Source organism: Geotrypetes seraphini, chromosome 1, assembly GCF_902459505.1.
Source record: "Geotrypetes seraphini chromosome 1, aGeoSer1.1, whole genome shotgun sequence".
NCBI lineage: Eukaryota > Metazoa > Chordata > Amphibia > Gymnophiona > Dermophiidae > Geotrypetes > Geotrypetes seraphini.
The window spans coordinates 135282547-135299072 of record NC_047084.1 but is presented as its reverse complement, the minus strand read 5'-3'; the positions used below and the strand labels follow the sequence as shown (position 1 = coordinate 135299072).

Sequence of the window (16526 nt, the reverse complement as noted above, 5' to 3'; positions counted from 1 at the left end):
AGACCCCCCCACTAAAATACGGGCAGGAGGGATCCCAAGCCCTCCTGCCTTTGACGCAACCCCCCCAATGACCGCCCCCGAACCCCCAATCGACCCCCCGCCCCCCACCCCCCTTTCCCATACCTCAAAAAATGTTGGCAGGACGGACGGGTACCAAGCCCATCCGGCATGCCAGCTAGTGCAGGAATGGGGCTGGATTGGCCCAGGCAGCTCAAATCCCGTCCACAGGTGAGGCCTGAGGCACCTGGGCCAACCAGAATAGGCCTGGGAGCCTTATGCCTCTGCTGTGGGCGGGGCCTTAGGCACATGGACCCAACCCGGCCCATGTGTTTAAGGCCCCGCCAACAGGAGGAGCCCAAGGCTCCTGGGTCTATTCTGGTTAGCTCAGGCGCCTCAGGCCCCACCTGTGGGCGGGGTTTGAGCTGCCTGGGCCAATCCAGCCCCATTCCTGCGCTAGCTGGCATGCCGGATGGGCTTGGTACCCGTCCGTCCTGCCAACATTTTTTGAGGTATGGGAAAGGGGGGTGGGGGCGGGGGGTCGATTGGGGGTTTGTGGGCTGTCGTTGGGGGGGTTGCGTCAAGGGCAGGAGGGCTTGGGATCCCTCCTGCCCGTATTTTAGTGGGGGGGGGGGTTAGAGGGGGTCGCGGGCCAGGAGGGCTTGGGCTCCCTCCTGGCCGGATAGTGTGGTGGGGGGAGATCGCCGGGCCAGGAAGGCTTGGGCTCCCTCCTGGCCCCAACGGATTCAGCCCGGGGGGGATTGTGGGGCAGGAGGGCTTGGGCTCCCTCTTGCCCCATCGAGTTGGGGTGCCGCGGGGCAAGAGGGCATGGGCTTGTTTGATTCATTTTCTTTTGTATGGAAGGAAGGTGGATTAAAATACTTGGGAATTTGGATAAAAAACAAGCTGGAAGACACAATGAAAGAGAATGAAAAATCTTTATTGTAGAAGGTAACAGAAATGTGCGAGCAATGGAATCCACTACATCCGTCTTGGTGGGGGAGAGTTCAAACTATTAAAATGATGATATTACCTGTGGTTTGTTATCAGATGGGAATGTTACCAGTTTTTTTTAAGGGTCCTTTTATAAAAAGTTAAACAGTATTCTTACAAAATTTGTTTGGCTGGGCAAAACTCCTAGAATTACTTTAGTATCTTTACAAAAACCAATTGCGGAGGGTGGGGTAAATTTTCCCAATTTCTATAGGTATCATCAAGCCTATATTTTGCACCAGAGTATGTACTGGGTCCTCCCAGAGCTCATTGACAATACCCCATATTGGTTGTGGTTGGAATGGCGACTCATGTTCCCTCTATATTTATGTCATGTTCTTAGTATTAAAATGCCTAGATTGTATAAAGAAAACCGAATATTTATGGATACATGGAAAACTCTGCGATATGTTAGTAATTTAACATCTATTCCAATCTATAAATCGACAAATCAAACTATATGGCTAAACTCCAAGATTCAAATTGGCGGATTTAAGGTCATCTGGAAGCATTGAATGATAGCAGGTATGCTCAGTCTGTTTTTAGGCCTCCCTCCTGCTAGCACGGCCCACCCCCGACCGGGCCACCGCACTTGATCAGCCCACCCCTGGTCTGGTCAGGCTGGCCGGACCCACCCTCCTCCCCGTACCTTTAAAAATGTTGGGAGTAGGAGGTGTGCCCAGTCCCTCCTGCTCCTTAGGGCAAGGCTCCCTCCATCTTCGGGAGCAGGAGGGTGCTGGGTCCCTCCTGCTCCATAGGCCGACCAACCCCCTGGCCGGGCCCGACCCGGCACCCCTGTACCTCAAAGTTGGGAGCAGGAGGGGTGCTCAGTCCCTTCTGCTCCTCAGGCATCCCGCGAATTCTTTGGGGAGCAGGAGGAACTGCAAAGTCCTCCTGCTCCTGCCCCTCCTCATGACACACTGCTAATTTGAGCCTTACGCCCCGCACCGTTGCATCATGTGATACATGGAGAGGAGCCTAAGGCCCTGATTAGCTCAGACGCCCCAGGCCCCTCCCAAGGTAGGAGCCTGAGCCAATCAAGGCCTTAGGCTTCTCCCCATGCATCACATGATGCAACGGGGCGGGGCCTAAGGCTCACATTGGCAGTGCATCATGAAGGGCAGGAGGAGGACTTTGCGGTTCCTCCTGCTCTCCGAAGACTTTGCGGGAGGCCTAAGGAGAAAGAGGTACTGAGCACTCTGCCTGCTCCCAACTTTGAGGTACGGGGGTGCCGGGTCGGGCCCGGCCAGGGGGTTGGTCGGCCTATGGAGCAGGAGGGACAGCGCACCCCTCCTGCTGCCAACTTTGAAAAAGGGAGTGCCAGTTTGGGCCTGGCCCAGCCAGGGGTGGGCCGGTCATGTAGGTGGGTGCTGTGGTATGCCGGTCGGAGGGGTTTAAATGGCGGCGCCAGGACAAATTTTTTGTGGGGTTCGAGGAAGGAGGGGTGTTTGGGGCACTTGTTGGAAGGGGAAGTTTAATTTTTTTTTTTTTTAAATCAGGCAGATATTTTGCGTGTGTAAAATACGCAAAATATCTGCCCGATGAAAAAAAATTTTTAAAAGCCGGTGACAGAAGCCCTGACAGGAGGCTGTTTCTCCTGTCACTACTGTCAGGGCTTTAGCGATCTGTGTAGTTGGCTGGGGGCGTTCCAATTATTGTCTCCATTTGCATGCAGGCCTTTAGTGAATTCACGGATCGCATACAGATCAGAGGGTTAGTGAATCTAGCCCAGTGGTTCCCAACCCTCTCCTGGAGGACCACCAGGCCAGTCGAGTTTTCAGGATAGCCCTAATGAATATGCATGAGAGAGATCTGCATTTAATGGAGGTGCCAGGCATGCAAATCTGCTCCATGCATATTCATTAGGGCTATCCTGAAAACCCGACTGGCCTGGTGGTCCTCCAGGAGAGGGTTGGGAACCACTGATCTAGCCCAAAGTGTCCACAAAGGATCAGAATGCTTGTCTCGTTCTGCGACTGTAAGCTATTCCATCCCTTGTATTGTCCAGATGTGGGGTCAGTATCAGGTTGAAGCCTCCTCCCAAAATACTGTGCTTCCCTGAAAATAAGCCCTAACCCAAAAATAAGCCCTAGTTAAGATCGACTCCCCAAAGCCACCCTGACACTCTCTGACTCCATCCCTGACACTAGTGCTGCTTGATTTGCCAATCATCTCTCCCTTCCTCTCCTCCACCCCAATTCTTCCTCTTTCCTTTTTCTTCTACCCCCCCCCCCCATGTGCAGCCTCTCACTGATCCACTTGTGCAGCAGCTTCGAGGCCTACAAAAACAGCGGCAGCGCTCTGAACGGGCTGCATTCACAGCCTTCCGCGCCAGGGCTGGGCCTTCCCTCTGCAGTGTCTTTCTATCCCTCCTATCCCTCTGTGCAGTGGAAGCCCACCGAACCTCCCATCATAAGCCTGACATACCTCCACTCCAAAGCCTCCAAACAGCAGCGGTAGCAACACTCTGAACGGGCTACTTCGCAGCCTTCCCCACCGGGGCTTTCCCTCTGCTGCATCACTGATGACATGGGATGGGAGGAATAGAAAGATGCTGCAGAGGGAAGGCCCAAGCAGCCCATTCAAAACACTGCTGTTGTTTTTGGATGCCTTGGAGCTGCTGCACAAGGGATCGGTGAGAGGCAAGGAATGAGGCTGAACATAGGGGGGGGGATGTGGAAGAAAAAGGAAAGAGGAAGAATTGGGTGGAGAAGAGGAAGGGACAGATGATTGTTGTACATGAACATAAATAAATACATTCCCCGAAAATAAGCTCTAGTGCATTTTTTGTAGCACAAATTAATATAAGACCCTGTCTTATTTTTGGGAAAACATAGTAAGATCTCCTTCCTTAACGTGCAAGAAGCCCTCCCTGGTGGAGGAGAGCTTAATTCCCCAGTCTGGAATCTTACAGGGGTCCTCAGGTGCAAGGCTTTTGTGATTGTCAGCCTTTTATGAAAAGCCTTCTTAACAGGTCCAAGAAATGCTGCGCTGCTTACTGGCGTAATGGCTCTGCCTCAATGGGATCCTTTCCCCAAGCAGGCATCTCCACCTCATAACACGCTGGCTCCTAATGTCAGTGGATCCTTCAGAACAGAACTGGGATTGGAAGTCTCTTACCATGCCCTTATTATCACATGGCTCCTCTACATCTGTGGATGATTTGGGATCACTTTCAGGGTACAGAGGTCAGGAGGAAGGAGTAGCTGCAGATCAGTGATGATCCCTTTTGACATCAGCTTCCATTTCATGTGCCATTTCCGACACACTCTCTGCGTTGAAGCTTGATGCCCAGCAGCCCTCCACTTCTCAGTGCTCCGTTACGAGTGCCACTAAAACACAGATGACCTTTTTTCCTGCTCATCCGGACATCACCTCCTTAGTCACTGACCAAAGGGAGTCACCTGGAGGCTCTCTAGAAGTGGCCATTGTCTAGGCTCTATCTTATGGCTCCATACTTCCAACAGCTATTTGTGCAGCCAAACGTAGATTCCGCAGTAGAGCAAGTGACCAAGCGCACTTCCTTTCCTAGTGAAGGTGGAGTGATGCTAAAGGATGTACAGAACAGTAAGGTGGATGTGGACTTTAAAAGAAAGTTTGAAGCACTGGCTTAATAGTGAGAAGAAAAATGATGTGAATCCTGAACAAAGCATAAGATAGATGCTTAATGGTGGAATTACATTAAAATTCAGAGTCCTGCCATTACGATTTCATTTTTTTTAAATTTGCTAGATGAGGACAATGTTAGCAACAAGTAGTAGAACACAGCCTTGAAGTAGGTCCTACAATATAAAGCTGCTTTGCAGGGATCCTGAAAGTCAAACATGTTCCTACCTTGCAGATATTGAGGCAGCTCTTGTGCAGATTCTTCCTGATTCAGCCCAACTTGAGGCTCTGGTGTCAGGTTATCAAACTGTTCTTTACTGATGAGATTCAGCTTCTTGAAGTTTTCGACCTCTTGCTGCACAGGGAGGGAAGCAAACAACAGAATTAACTACCCATTATTCCTAGGACTAGTGGCTTTACTTTACAGGATTTGATTATACCAAGTTCCTCTCCTTTCTCAAGCACATCAAGAAGAGTGGATCCTTTGGCGTGTCATGTGTATTTCTCATTCAAATATACACGATTATGGTTTATTTAATTTGATACATTGACTATCTCTAAGGAAACCTAAGCAGTTTACAATAAAAATATAAAATACATAAAATACATTTTTTCTAGACAGCTGGTGTGGACTTTGGAATGGAGGTCTAAGTTACCTTGATAATCTTTCTTAAAGGAGTCTTGCCAATAGGTTATATTCCCATACATGCGAGTTGATTGAAGAAGGATGAAATTTACGTTCTTCAGCTCTGCATCCTTCTCCTGTGCTGTAGAGTTCCCTTCAGGGTGTACCAAAGCAATCAAACAGCACTAGAACAGAGAAACAAGAAGGAGGGGGAAACATAAGGACATAAGAAATGCCGCTGCTGGGTCAGACCAGTGGTCCATCGTGCCCAGCAGTCCGCTCACGCAGCGGCCCTTAGGTCAAAGACCAGTGCCCTAATTGACTCTAGCCTTACCTGTTTTCGTTCTGGTTTAGCAGGAACTTGTCTAACTTTGTCTTGAATCCCTGGAGGGTGTTTTCCCCTACAACAGCCTCCGGAAGAGCATTCCAGATTTCTACCACTCTCTGGGTGAAGAACTTCCTTACGTTTGTACGGAATCTATTCCCTTTTAACTTTAGCAAGTGCCCTCTGGTTCTCTTCACCTCAGAGAGGGTGAACAATCTCTTTTTCTCTACTAAGTCAATTCCCTTCAATATCTTGAATATTTCGATCATGTCCCCTCTCAGTCTCCTCTTTTCAAGGGAGAAGAGGCCCAGTTTCTCTAGTCTCTCATTGTACAGCAATTCCTCCAGTCCCTTAACCATTTTTCTCACTCTTCTCTGGACCCTTTCGAGTAGTACAATGTCCTTCTTCACATACAGCGACCAGTGATGGATGCAGTATTCCAGGTGGGGGCGTACCATGGCCCGGTACAGTGGCATGATAACCTTCTCTGATATGTTTGTGATCCCCTTCTTAATCATTCCTAGCATTCTATTTGCCCTTTTTGCCACCGCCCAAGTCTCTTTCCTGGGGGTCTTTCCGAGTACTGCACTGGACATCCTGTATTTATGTATAAGATTTTTGTTACCGACATGCATCACCTTACACTTATCCACGTTAAACCTCATTTGCCATGTCACGGCTCATTCCTCGAGCGTGTTTATGTCACGTTGCAATCCTTCTGTGTTTTCACTATTCTGAATAACTTTGTATTGTCTGCAAATTTAATCACCTCACTCGTCGTACCAATTTCCAGGTCGTTTATAAATATGTTGAAGAGCACGGGCTCAAGCACTCGTGATGCTTTTCCAGTCCGAGTATTGTCCATTTACCCCCATTCTCTGTTTCCTATCCACCAACCAGTTTTTAATCCACATGAGTATATCACCCTCGATTCCATGGCTTGCAATTTTTCAAAGTAGTAGGAATCTCCCTGCTAAAACATTTCTGTTTTGATCTGTAAGAAACAATTAACAAGGCTAAACAACATCGTTAAACAACTTAGGTGGAAAAACAGCAACCACTCATCAAAATGCAACCAGCAATAAACTTAAGGAGATCATAGAGTCTCACTTACTGCATTTTTTTTTAAATCTTGACAGGAGAATATCTCCAGCTCTAGACACATGTGTTTGTCTGAACAGTAACTGATAGGACGGGGTGTCAAGACTCACAGGTCCTTTTTCAGAAGATTACTGAGGTAAGTACCTAATCTTACCTTCTGGGGCAAAGGACATATGAGTTCTGACAATAGGTGACGCACCAAAACAGTTTCCTGAGTCTAAGGCAGGACAGATGAGCCTGCCGTTAATAACGAGGACCCAAAAGCGGTATCCTCTCTGGCTGCCACATCCACCCTATAAAAACTTCTCTCTACAAATCTACAAACAGCTCTCTACAAATCTCTTTAGGAGGTATTGCCCTTGTCTCCGCCTATGAAGATGCCACACCTCTAATAGTGTGTGCTCTCAGAGCAAATGGCAGCTGTTTTCTCCAGCCAAGGTACATAAGAATTGCCATACTGGGACAGACCAAAGGTCCATCAAGCCCCGTATCCTATTTACAACAGTGGCCAACCCAGGTCCCAAGCACCTAGCTAGATCCCAAGTAGCAAAACAGAATCTATGCTGCTTATCCTAGGAATAAACACTGGATTTCCCCAAGCCATCTCAATAATGGCCTATGAACTCTCTTTTAGGAAATTATCCAAACATTTTTTAAACTCTGCTAAGCTAACTGATTTCACCACATTCTTTGGCAATGAATTCCAGAGTTTAATTACACGTTGTGTGAATAAATATTTTCTCTGATTTGTTTTAAATCTACTATTTAGTAGCTTCAACTCATGTCCCCTAGTCCTAATATTTTTGAAAAACGTGAACAAGTGATTCACAACCACCCTTTCTACTCCACTCATTTTGTCATATCCCCCTGAGCTATCTCTTCTCCAAGCTGAAGAGCCCTAGCCGCTTTAGCCTTTCCTCATAGGGAAGTTGTCCCATCCCTTTTATCATTTTTGTCACCCTTCTTTGAACCTTTTCTAATTCCACTATATCTTTTTTGAGATATGGCGACCAGAACTGCACACAATATTTGAGGCGCAGCCTTACCATAGAGTTATACAAGGGCATTATAATATTTTCATGTTTATTTTCCTTTCCTGATAATTCCTAACACTCTATTTGCTTTCTTAGCAGCTGCCGCATGTTGAGCTGAGGGTTTCAACATATCCTCAACAATGACACCTAGAGATCCTTTTTCTGGGCAGTGACTCCTAACACAGAACCCAGCATCAGTTTGGGTTCCTCTCTCCCACATGCATCACTTTGCACTTGCTCACATTAAACATCATTGCCATTTTGACACCCAGTCTTCCAGCCTCATAAGGTCATCTTGCAATTTTTCACAATCCTCTTGTGATTTAACAAATTTTAACAACTTTGTGTCATCGGTAAATTTAATTATCCCATCTCTAGATCATTGATAAATATGTTTTTGTTTTTAAAATTTTTTATTCATTTTTACAACTTACATCAAGTGCATCAAAAAATAACAGTTGAATTGAAAAACATCACTTGACTAAATACATGAAATTTATCCTCCCCCTTCCCATCCCTATCACATAAAAATCATTCATTTATATTATATTATACAATATACTTTCCTATAAATCCAAATTTTAATAAAATATTAGAAACCCATCCCACCCCTCCCTATCCCCTCATTTCAATTATCTTATTAAGGGAAAATGTTTATTACTCATTACAAAATTCTGTTAATGGTCCCCAAACATCTCAAAATTTACCAAAATTTCCCCTCTGTATGGCTAATGTTCTTTCCATTTTATAAAGATGACATACAGAACTCCACCAAAAACTGTAATTTAATTTGCTCCAATTTTTCCAATTGAACGTAATCTGTTGAATGGCAACTCCAGTCAAAAAAAGCAAAAGCTTACTGCTTTTTTAAAGAAATCTGACTTCGCTCTCATTGACATGCGAAATAAAATAGTATCGTATGTCAAGCCCACCGGATTTTCTAACAACCTATTTATTTGGCCCCTTATAAAGTCCCAGTCTCAAGATGACAGTGCCAACATCTATTCGACTTAGAGCTATCTAATTTTTGTAAATGAACATGGGTCTAAAAAGCTCTATGTAACAGAAAAAAAACAAGTTTGTCTCATAGATGCAGACACTGTACATCTCATCCTCCAAGACCAAATTCGTGACCATTGAGATGCAGTAATTTGATGCTTGATCTCAATGCTCCAAATGTCCCGAAGACCAGTTTTTGGTTTTTTATTCATAAATCCAGATATTAATTTATACCACTGTGCAGCCTGGTGCCCCAGGAAAACCACCTGAAAGCATAAGAATTCCAAGCTATATTGATTAGTGAGATTTTTCCATTCAGGGAACCCCGCCTGAATGGCCTGCTTCAATTGTAACCATTTGAAACTTTGTGATTTACTAAGACCTTTATTTTGCAACTGTGAAAACTCAAGCAGCTTACCATTAGATAAAATATCTTCTAATGTACGTATACCAATGATTCCAGATGATCTTAAAACCGCCAATTGATAAATTTGTTACAAAGAAGCAGTACCAGAACAGACCCCTGGGGAACCCCACTATTTAGGCATAATATACAAGCTGTGGATCAATTAATGGAGATGAAAAAAACAGCATTATAGTGTTTTTTTTGCCATAACTTCAATTGTGAATATTTTCAGCGACACTAATAGCAATAACGGTGATAATCTGATAATTCCAATTAACATTTGCTTTAATATCAGGTATAACATAAACCTTAGGAGGTTTTTATGCCGATGATGTGATTTACCCCCTTCTTCCCTAACAGAGTTCTCAGGCTTTCCTCCTTTAGTGCAAGTGATTTATGCTGTTTTTTTTCATCTCCATTAATTGATCCACAGCTTGTATGCCTATATAAAAATTTTAGCTGTGCAAGGGTAATGTAGTGTGATTGGTGAACCCCATTATTTACCTTTCTCCAATGAGAATATTGACCATTTAAACCTACTCTATTTTCTGTCTTTCAACCAGTTCTCAGTCTATAATAGGACATTATCTCCTATCCCATGACTCATTGCAGGGACCACTCCATTCAGCGGCAGTGGACTCCACATCAGAGGCATTGGTCGATTAATCGTCGAGCTTAAGGTGATTTGGCTGGCGTTACTTGCTCTCCAGCTCGCTCTGGAAGGAAAAGTGATGCGAGTATTCTCAGACAAAGCCCTCTTGTTTTACTTTGCTTGTTCGGTGTATGTATTTATGATTTTATTGACCAATCCCCAGTAATGATATGTTTTGTTTTTAATCCTCTGTTTTCATACTATTGTATGCTGATAATAGATTTTATTGTACATCTTGAAACCTTATGTCAATCATGAAGGCGGCAGAAGAAGAGCTCCCTTGGGCCAGCAAGTTTGCCTGCTGTTTCACTGGGCAGAGTTGCATTTTCTGTCTCTCTCGGCAGCACATGTGGCCGAGTCGATAACGTTCAGGCAGACTTCCTCAGTCGACAAGTCCTGTATCTGGAAGAATGTTCCCTTTCGTGGAACGCATTCTGTCTGATCATACAGCGCTGGGGTCAGTACAGGATGGACTTGATGGCTTCAACAGAGAACTCGGAAGGTCAGGCACTTCTTCAATCGAAGAACAGAGCATGGAAACTTAGGGTTGGATGCCTTGGTTCAGCCCTGGCTGGCTCGCGAGCTACTTTGTGTTCCATCCGTGCCTTCTGGTTGGTTGGCTGGCAAAATCCGAAGGACAATGAGAATCCATCAGGGAGTGAATCTGCAACTGCAACTTGGGTCTCGGAAAGGAACACCCTCCCCAGAGTGGTGCCAAACAGAACTCCAAGATACTCCAATTATTGAGACAGAGTCAACTGACTCTTGGAAAGGTTGACCACCCAGCCCAACAACTGCAGCAACTCCATGACACAGGCCGTGACTCAGGAGCTCTCAGGACTTCGCACGAATCAACCAGTCATCCAGATAAAGATGAACCAAGATGCCCTTCTTGTGCAAGGCCACCGCCGCCACCATCATTACCATAGTGAAGGTACATGGGGCTGTGGCCAGACCAAACAAAAATGCACAGAATTGATAGTGCTTTCCCAAAATTTCAAAGCAAAGGAAGCGTTGATGAGAGTCCCAAATTGGAATATGAAGGTAGGCCTCCATCAGATCAAGAGAAGTCAAATTTTCCGGGCTGTACTGCCAAGATCACAGACTTCCAGGTCCTTTCTTTTTGCATAGAGATCATGAACCCCCTGTTTACACCTTTCAGATCCAGAATAGGATGAAAAGACCTCTATTTCTTTAGCATCACAAAGTAAATGGAGTACCTCCCGGTGCAAAATCTCTGGAGGTGACACAGGAACCAGTGCCTTGAGCTCTCCCAACCTCTGAAGAGCCCGCTTCTTCCAAGAGGCCTGACAAGAGAAAGAGAGAAAAATATCTGGTAAGGGCCAGCAGAACTCAAGAGCATACCCGTCTCAAATTATTGATCTGTTGTGATCTCGGACCACCCCCCGTAGAACTCCCATAAGCGGGTGTCTACCCGAAGGACCCGAGCACTGTCACTGGGCAGGTTGAGCGGAGGAGGAGGGATCCTGGCCTCCCTGGCGAGCACCATGAAAGGACTGCATCTTCTGGAAGAAACGACCGTGGGAGGAAGGCCCCGCTGGAGACACTCGACCAGGTCGATCTGGCAAAACTCCCGAAGATGACTTCGACCCAGACCACTTCTATTAGACTGGCGAGGTTTAACCTTTGGAAGCTGAGGCACCTTAGAGTCTGCCAAATTCTGAACCAGCTTGTCTAATTCCTCTCCAAAGAGAAAAGAACCCATAAAGAGAAAATTACTTAACTTGGATTTGGAGGCCACGTCCGCCAACCAATCATGGAGCCATAAGGTACGTCTAGTAGCCACTCCAAAGGCCATAGACTTAGCCAAAGCACGCAACAAATTTTACATGGTGACCGAAAGATAAGAGCAGCCCAGTTCAATTTTAGCCACCTCCTGATCCACCAGTGACCAGTCATTAGACTCCCTATCCAACACATGCTCAGCCCACCGGAAACAGGCCCTGGCCACCAGACCACCACAAATCATTGCTGGACCACCAAAACTGCCATGTCAAAACTCTGCTTAAGAAAAGACTTCATCTTCCAGTGCTGGGGGTCCCTCAGGGCCAAACCTCCCTTCATCGGAACAGTATGCCGTTGACAATGGCCAAAACCACAGCATCCACAACCAGAAACTGAAAATAATCTCTATCAGACTCAGGAATAGGATAAAGCTGGGACATGAACCGCACCAGCCAAAAAGGGGCATCCGGAGTCTTCCACTGAGCATGCACTATATCCCAGAGATCCTGATACATGGGAAAAGAATGAGAAGCCATCTGAATCCCCTTAAGAAGAGTATCCACCACCCGCAGAACCTCTATGGTGTCTTCCTCAAAACGCAAGACAGAGGACACCTGAAGAATAAGCTCTTTTAAATATAGATGCGTACCACAGACAAATCCTCTCCTGTGGGCGGCTCAGACATCCAGCCACCCGAATCATCTGCCCCCCCCCCCCCAGGGTCCTGCAGGTCTCCAGAGACCCAGGTTCTAAGCAGGGGACAAAACATCATCAAGGAATGCATCGTCCTCCCATGAATCACGCAGTAATTTAGGAGACACTGGTGAAAACACAGAAAGCCTCCAAGATGAGACCTAAGTCACCAAAGAGGAGACAGGGCTACCAGCTGCATGCATGCAATATGCCTTGTACATGGCGAGAACAAAAGCAGGGTAAAAACCCACGGACGGGAAAGAAACATGCTCCCCAGCAGAGGAAGAGGCCTGCAAGATCTGTTCTTGCCTCTCCAATCTAGGCAGGAATTCATGAGAAAACTCAGCCAAAACGGCAGCGTTTCCTGCCAAAGAAAAGCCCATGGGCACTGAAGAGGCCTGAAAAATCAAATCTGCAGTATGTGAATCCCCAGAAAGCTCAATGCACCAGTAATGGAATCCCCAGCACCTTCGGCGGTAAGGGAAGCCCAGTCTTTCCCATTGCCAGCAGCCACAATGGCTGGGGTATCTCCAGCACTGCTGGAGGTTAGAGAACCTTAGATCGTCCCACTGCCCAAGGCTGATGCACCCTTTGTGGCTGCCGGGGAAACCCTCAAGCTGGCCGGCTCCAAAGTGAACAAGAGTTCCCCTTTCGTCTGCAAATAAAAAGAACAAACACCGGCCACTTTAAGCCCTTGGCAGGATCACACTGAGCACTTCTAAGGTTTGTGAGAAGTGCTCATTGTGAACTATGAGGCAGGCTGAATGAAACCGGCAACTGAATGGGAGAGAAAATTATGAATGAACATAGTCTCTGCAAACCGGCACAGAAGAAAAAGAACTGCCTCGGGTCTTTTTTGTTGTTTTAAATAAAACTAATATAACAGGAGCAAACCCCCACGGGCACTCAAAACTGTAGTCTTTGCCCCTTAGAAAGGTGTACGGTTGAGGCTAGAGAGAAAAGTGGAGAGTTGGGGGAAATGAAGGGAGGGACTTGAGATGGGACTTCATCTCAGTCTGAAGAAAAATAGGGGCCAATAAAAAGACCATCTAATCCTTCCAACATACCCTGCTAAGGCCTAAAAGAAGACTGCACAGGCTTACCACATCCACCTGCTGGAGACTGAGAGCAGACTGATTCTATGAGAGACTGCACAGCCTATTTGTACTGTAAGAATTCAGTGTGTTCTCAGTCTCCACCCGCTGGTAGAGGAGCATAAACCCATGTCTGGAGGAATGATAAAGAAATCTTCTTTACCGCTATTCAACTTCCCTCCCTTTCAGCACCTGCGAGATTAAAAACAAAATGGCTATAGTCTCCTATCCCTCCCAATGACCAAACACAACTTTAGATAAGCTGGCAGGACTTGTTCTTCCTGTTCTGACATTTGCAATAGGACACAACCTTGATGTCAAATCGAGAAGAGGAAGCAAGTCCTCCTACTCGCTTAACCTGGGATGACTCTAGGTGGCATGGAAGGGTGCAGGGACATCCCAGGTAAGAAAGATTTTTTTCCCATGTTATTGGGTGCCCGAAGGATGGATGATGGATCAAGGTTATTTATTTTTAAACTAAATGGACTTTTTTTCAACACTAAATGACTGTTTGGCTTAGTTGAAAACCTAGCTTACTAGATCCAGCTGAGAATTCTTAAACAATTGATTACAATAAACCAGTTATCTTTGCTGCTCAGTGTGTTTTTTTTTTTTTAAATTGTGCCCTCTGAATATAACTAGCAGCAACAGTCTATGACAGGGGTCTCAAAATCTCTCCTTGAGGGCCACAATCGTCGGGTTTTCAGGATTTCACCAATGAATATGCATGAGATCTATGTGCATTCACTGCTTTCAATGCATATTCATTGAGGAAATCCTGAAAACCTGACTGGATTGCAGCCCTCAAGGAGGGACTTTGAGATCCGTCGAAGCTCACTCCAGCCCATCCTCAACAGCATGGTCTGTGTCACACAGATCGTGCAAGTCTGCCCAGTACTGGTCTTAGTTCTTCAATATATACCTTTATTTTCTGATTAGAGAGCCATCTTTGTTCATCCCATGCTTTTTTGAACTCTGTCACTGTTTTCCTCTCCACCACCTCTCTCGGGAGCGCATTCCAGGCATCCACCACCCTCTCAGTAAAGTAGACTTTCCTAATATTGCTCTTTAATCTACCACCCCTCAACCTCAGATTATGTCTTCTGGTTTTACCATTTTCCTCTCTGGAAAAGATTTTGTTCTACGTTAATACCTTTCAAGTATTTGTACGTCTGAATTATATCTCCCCTGTCCCTCTTTTCCTCTAGGCCAGGGGTGTCAAAGTCCATCCTCGAGGGCTGCAATCCAGTCGGGTTTTCAGAATTTCCCCAATGAATATGCATGAGATCTATTAGCATACAATGAAAACAGTGCATGCAAATAGATCTCATGCATATTCATTGGGGAAATCCTGAAAACCTGACTGAATTGTAGCCTTTGAGGAGGGACTTTGACACCCCTGCTCTAGGCCAAAGGGTGTACATTTTCAGGGCTTTCAGTCTCTCCTCATACATCTTTTGGTGGAAACCTCCTACCATTTTCAACACCTTCCTCTGGATCACTTCAAGTCTTCTTATATCCTTTGCCAGATACGGTCTCCAAAATTGAACACAATACTCCAAGTGTGGCCTCACCAACGATCTGTACAGGGACATCAACGCCTTCTTTCTTCTACTGGCTACATCTCTTTCTATACAGTCCAGCATCCTTCTGGCAACAGCCACTGCCTTTAGATCTTCAGACACTATCACCCCAAGGTCTCTCCCCAAGGACATCCTTGAATATCAGCCTCCCACATCCCAGCACATAAGGCTCCTTCCGATTTCTAATCCCAAAATGTTTATGTTTATTAAAAGATTTGTTATACCTCCCAATCATACTTCTAGACAGTTTACATCCAATAAAAATGAAAAAATAAAATTATGCAAGTACATTACAGACATCAATACTACCGAGATAGAAATGAAACAAGTATTTTAACATAGACTAAGCTCAAATGGTAGGAAAGAGTTGCATTGAATTTTAGTTGTCAGATATTAGACCATTGTTCCAGGTATATTAGATAGATTGTGAGCCCACCAGGACAGACAGGGAAAAATGCTTGAGTACCTGAATAAATTCATGTAAACCATTCTGATCTTCCCTGGGAAAACGGTATAGAAAATTGAATGAATAAATAAATAAATGTGCCTGATCTGTAACTTAGCTCCCAGATAGACTTAAACTGAACTTTTAAAAATCAGCCTTGAATCTCCAAGCATTTTCTCTTTTGTGCTATGTACATTAGAGTTATCCCTGTGGTCCTGACATCAAACTGTGTGCACCCTTGGGTTTTATTAGAACAGTCTGCTTGGATCTCCTCCCTCCTGATCTACCCTTATCTCTGGGCAATCTGGGCTGAGGACCACTAGCGCCATGCACCACTCACCAAGATGACCAAACATTTCTCAACTTCAGTTTGCATGTTTCATTTCAGGTAACAGAAGAAATGGCCTCCAGCAGCACTAACATCCCAGAATCAGAACTGGCCTAAGGGCAATAGATGCCTTAGATCAGTGTTCTTCAACCGCCGGTCCGCGGACCGGTGTCGGTCCACAGAAAATTCCTGCCGGTCTGGCGAGATCGGATTGGGGCCATCAGTGTCTGGGTTGCAACGGCGATGGGCAGCGTCGGGGGCCCCTCCCCGCAATTCAAGATCAGCAACAGGCTCCCCCTGGCACTCAAGATCAGCAACAGGCCTCCCCCCTCCTGCGATGACATTCAAGTTCGGCAACGGGCCTCCTCTTCCCTGGGCATCAACAGCACTTCAGATTGGCAACGTGGTGCTCAGCCCAAAGCTTCCCCTTTGACGCAGCTTCCTGTTTCCGCCCAGGCAGTTTGAGTCAGAGGGAAGCTTTGGACTGAGCACTGCATTGCCGATCTGAAGTGCTGTTGATGCCCAGGGAAGAGGAAGCCCTTTGCCGAACTTGAGTGCCGGGAGGGGGGGGGCTGTTACCGATCTTGAGTGTCATCGCGGGGGGGGGGGGCCTCGTTGCCCATCTTGTTGCCAAAATCTGAAAGAGAGGTGAGAGGAAGGGAGAGAGATGGGCCTGTGGTAGATGGAGAGATTGAGAGAAGGGGGCAGATGATGGAAGTGGGGACAAGGGGCAGAGGATGGAAGTGGGGACAAGGGGCAGAGGATGGAAGTGGGGACAAGAGGGAGATAGAAGAGGGCAGATGAGGGAAGTGGGGAGAAGGGAGCGCAAATGCTGAATGGAAGTGGAGAAAGAGAACACGTACTGGATGGAAGAAGGGATAAAGAAAAAGGACTTATGC

General features: G+C 46.1%; 1 protein-coding gene across 6 annotated transcripts in view; it reads right to left on the bottom strand.

Annotated features, from left to right (window-relative positions):
* LARP1B (La ribonucleoprotein 1B) overlaps window positions 1–16526 on the bottom strand; it is a 277107-nt gene that overhangs the window by 75647 nt on the left and 184934 nt on the right. For all 6 annotated transcript variants that reach the window (XR_004538886.1, XM_033939051.1, XM_033939069.1 and 3 more), the window contains one exon: window positions 4825–4951. Coding sequence is in view for 5 of the 6 variants with exons in the window: in XM_033939051.1 (XP_033794942.1) it covers window positions 4825–4951 (127 nt within the window). In the remaining variant the exon portion in view is untranslated. The remainder of the gene's footprint in view (window positions 1–4824; window positions 4952–16526) is intronic.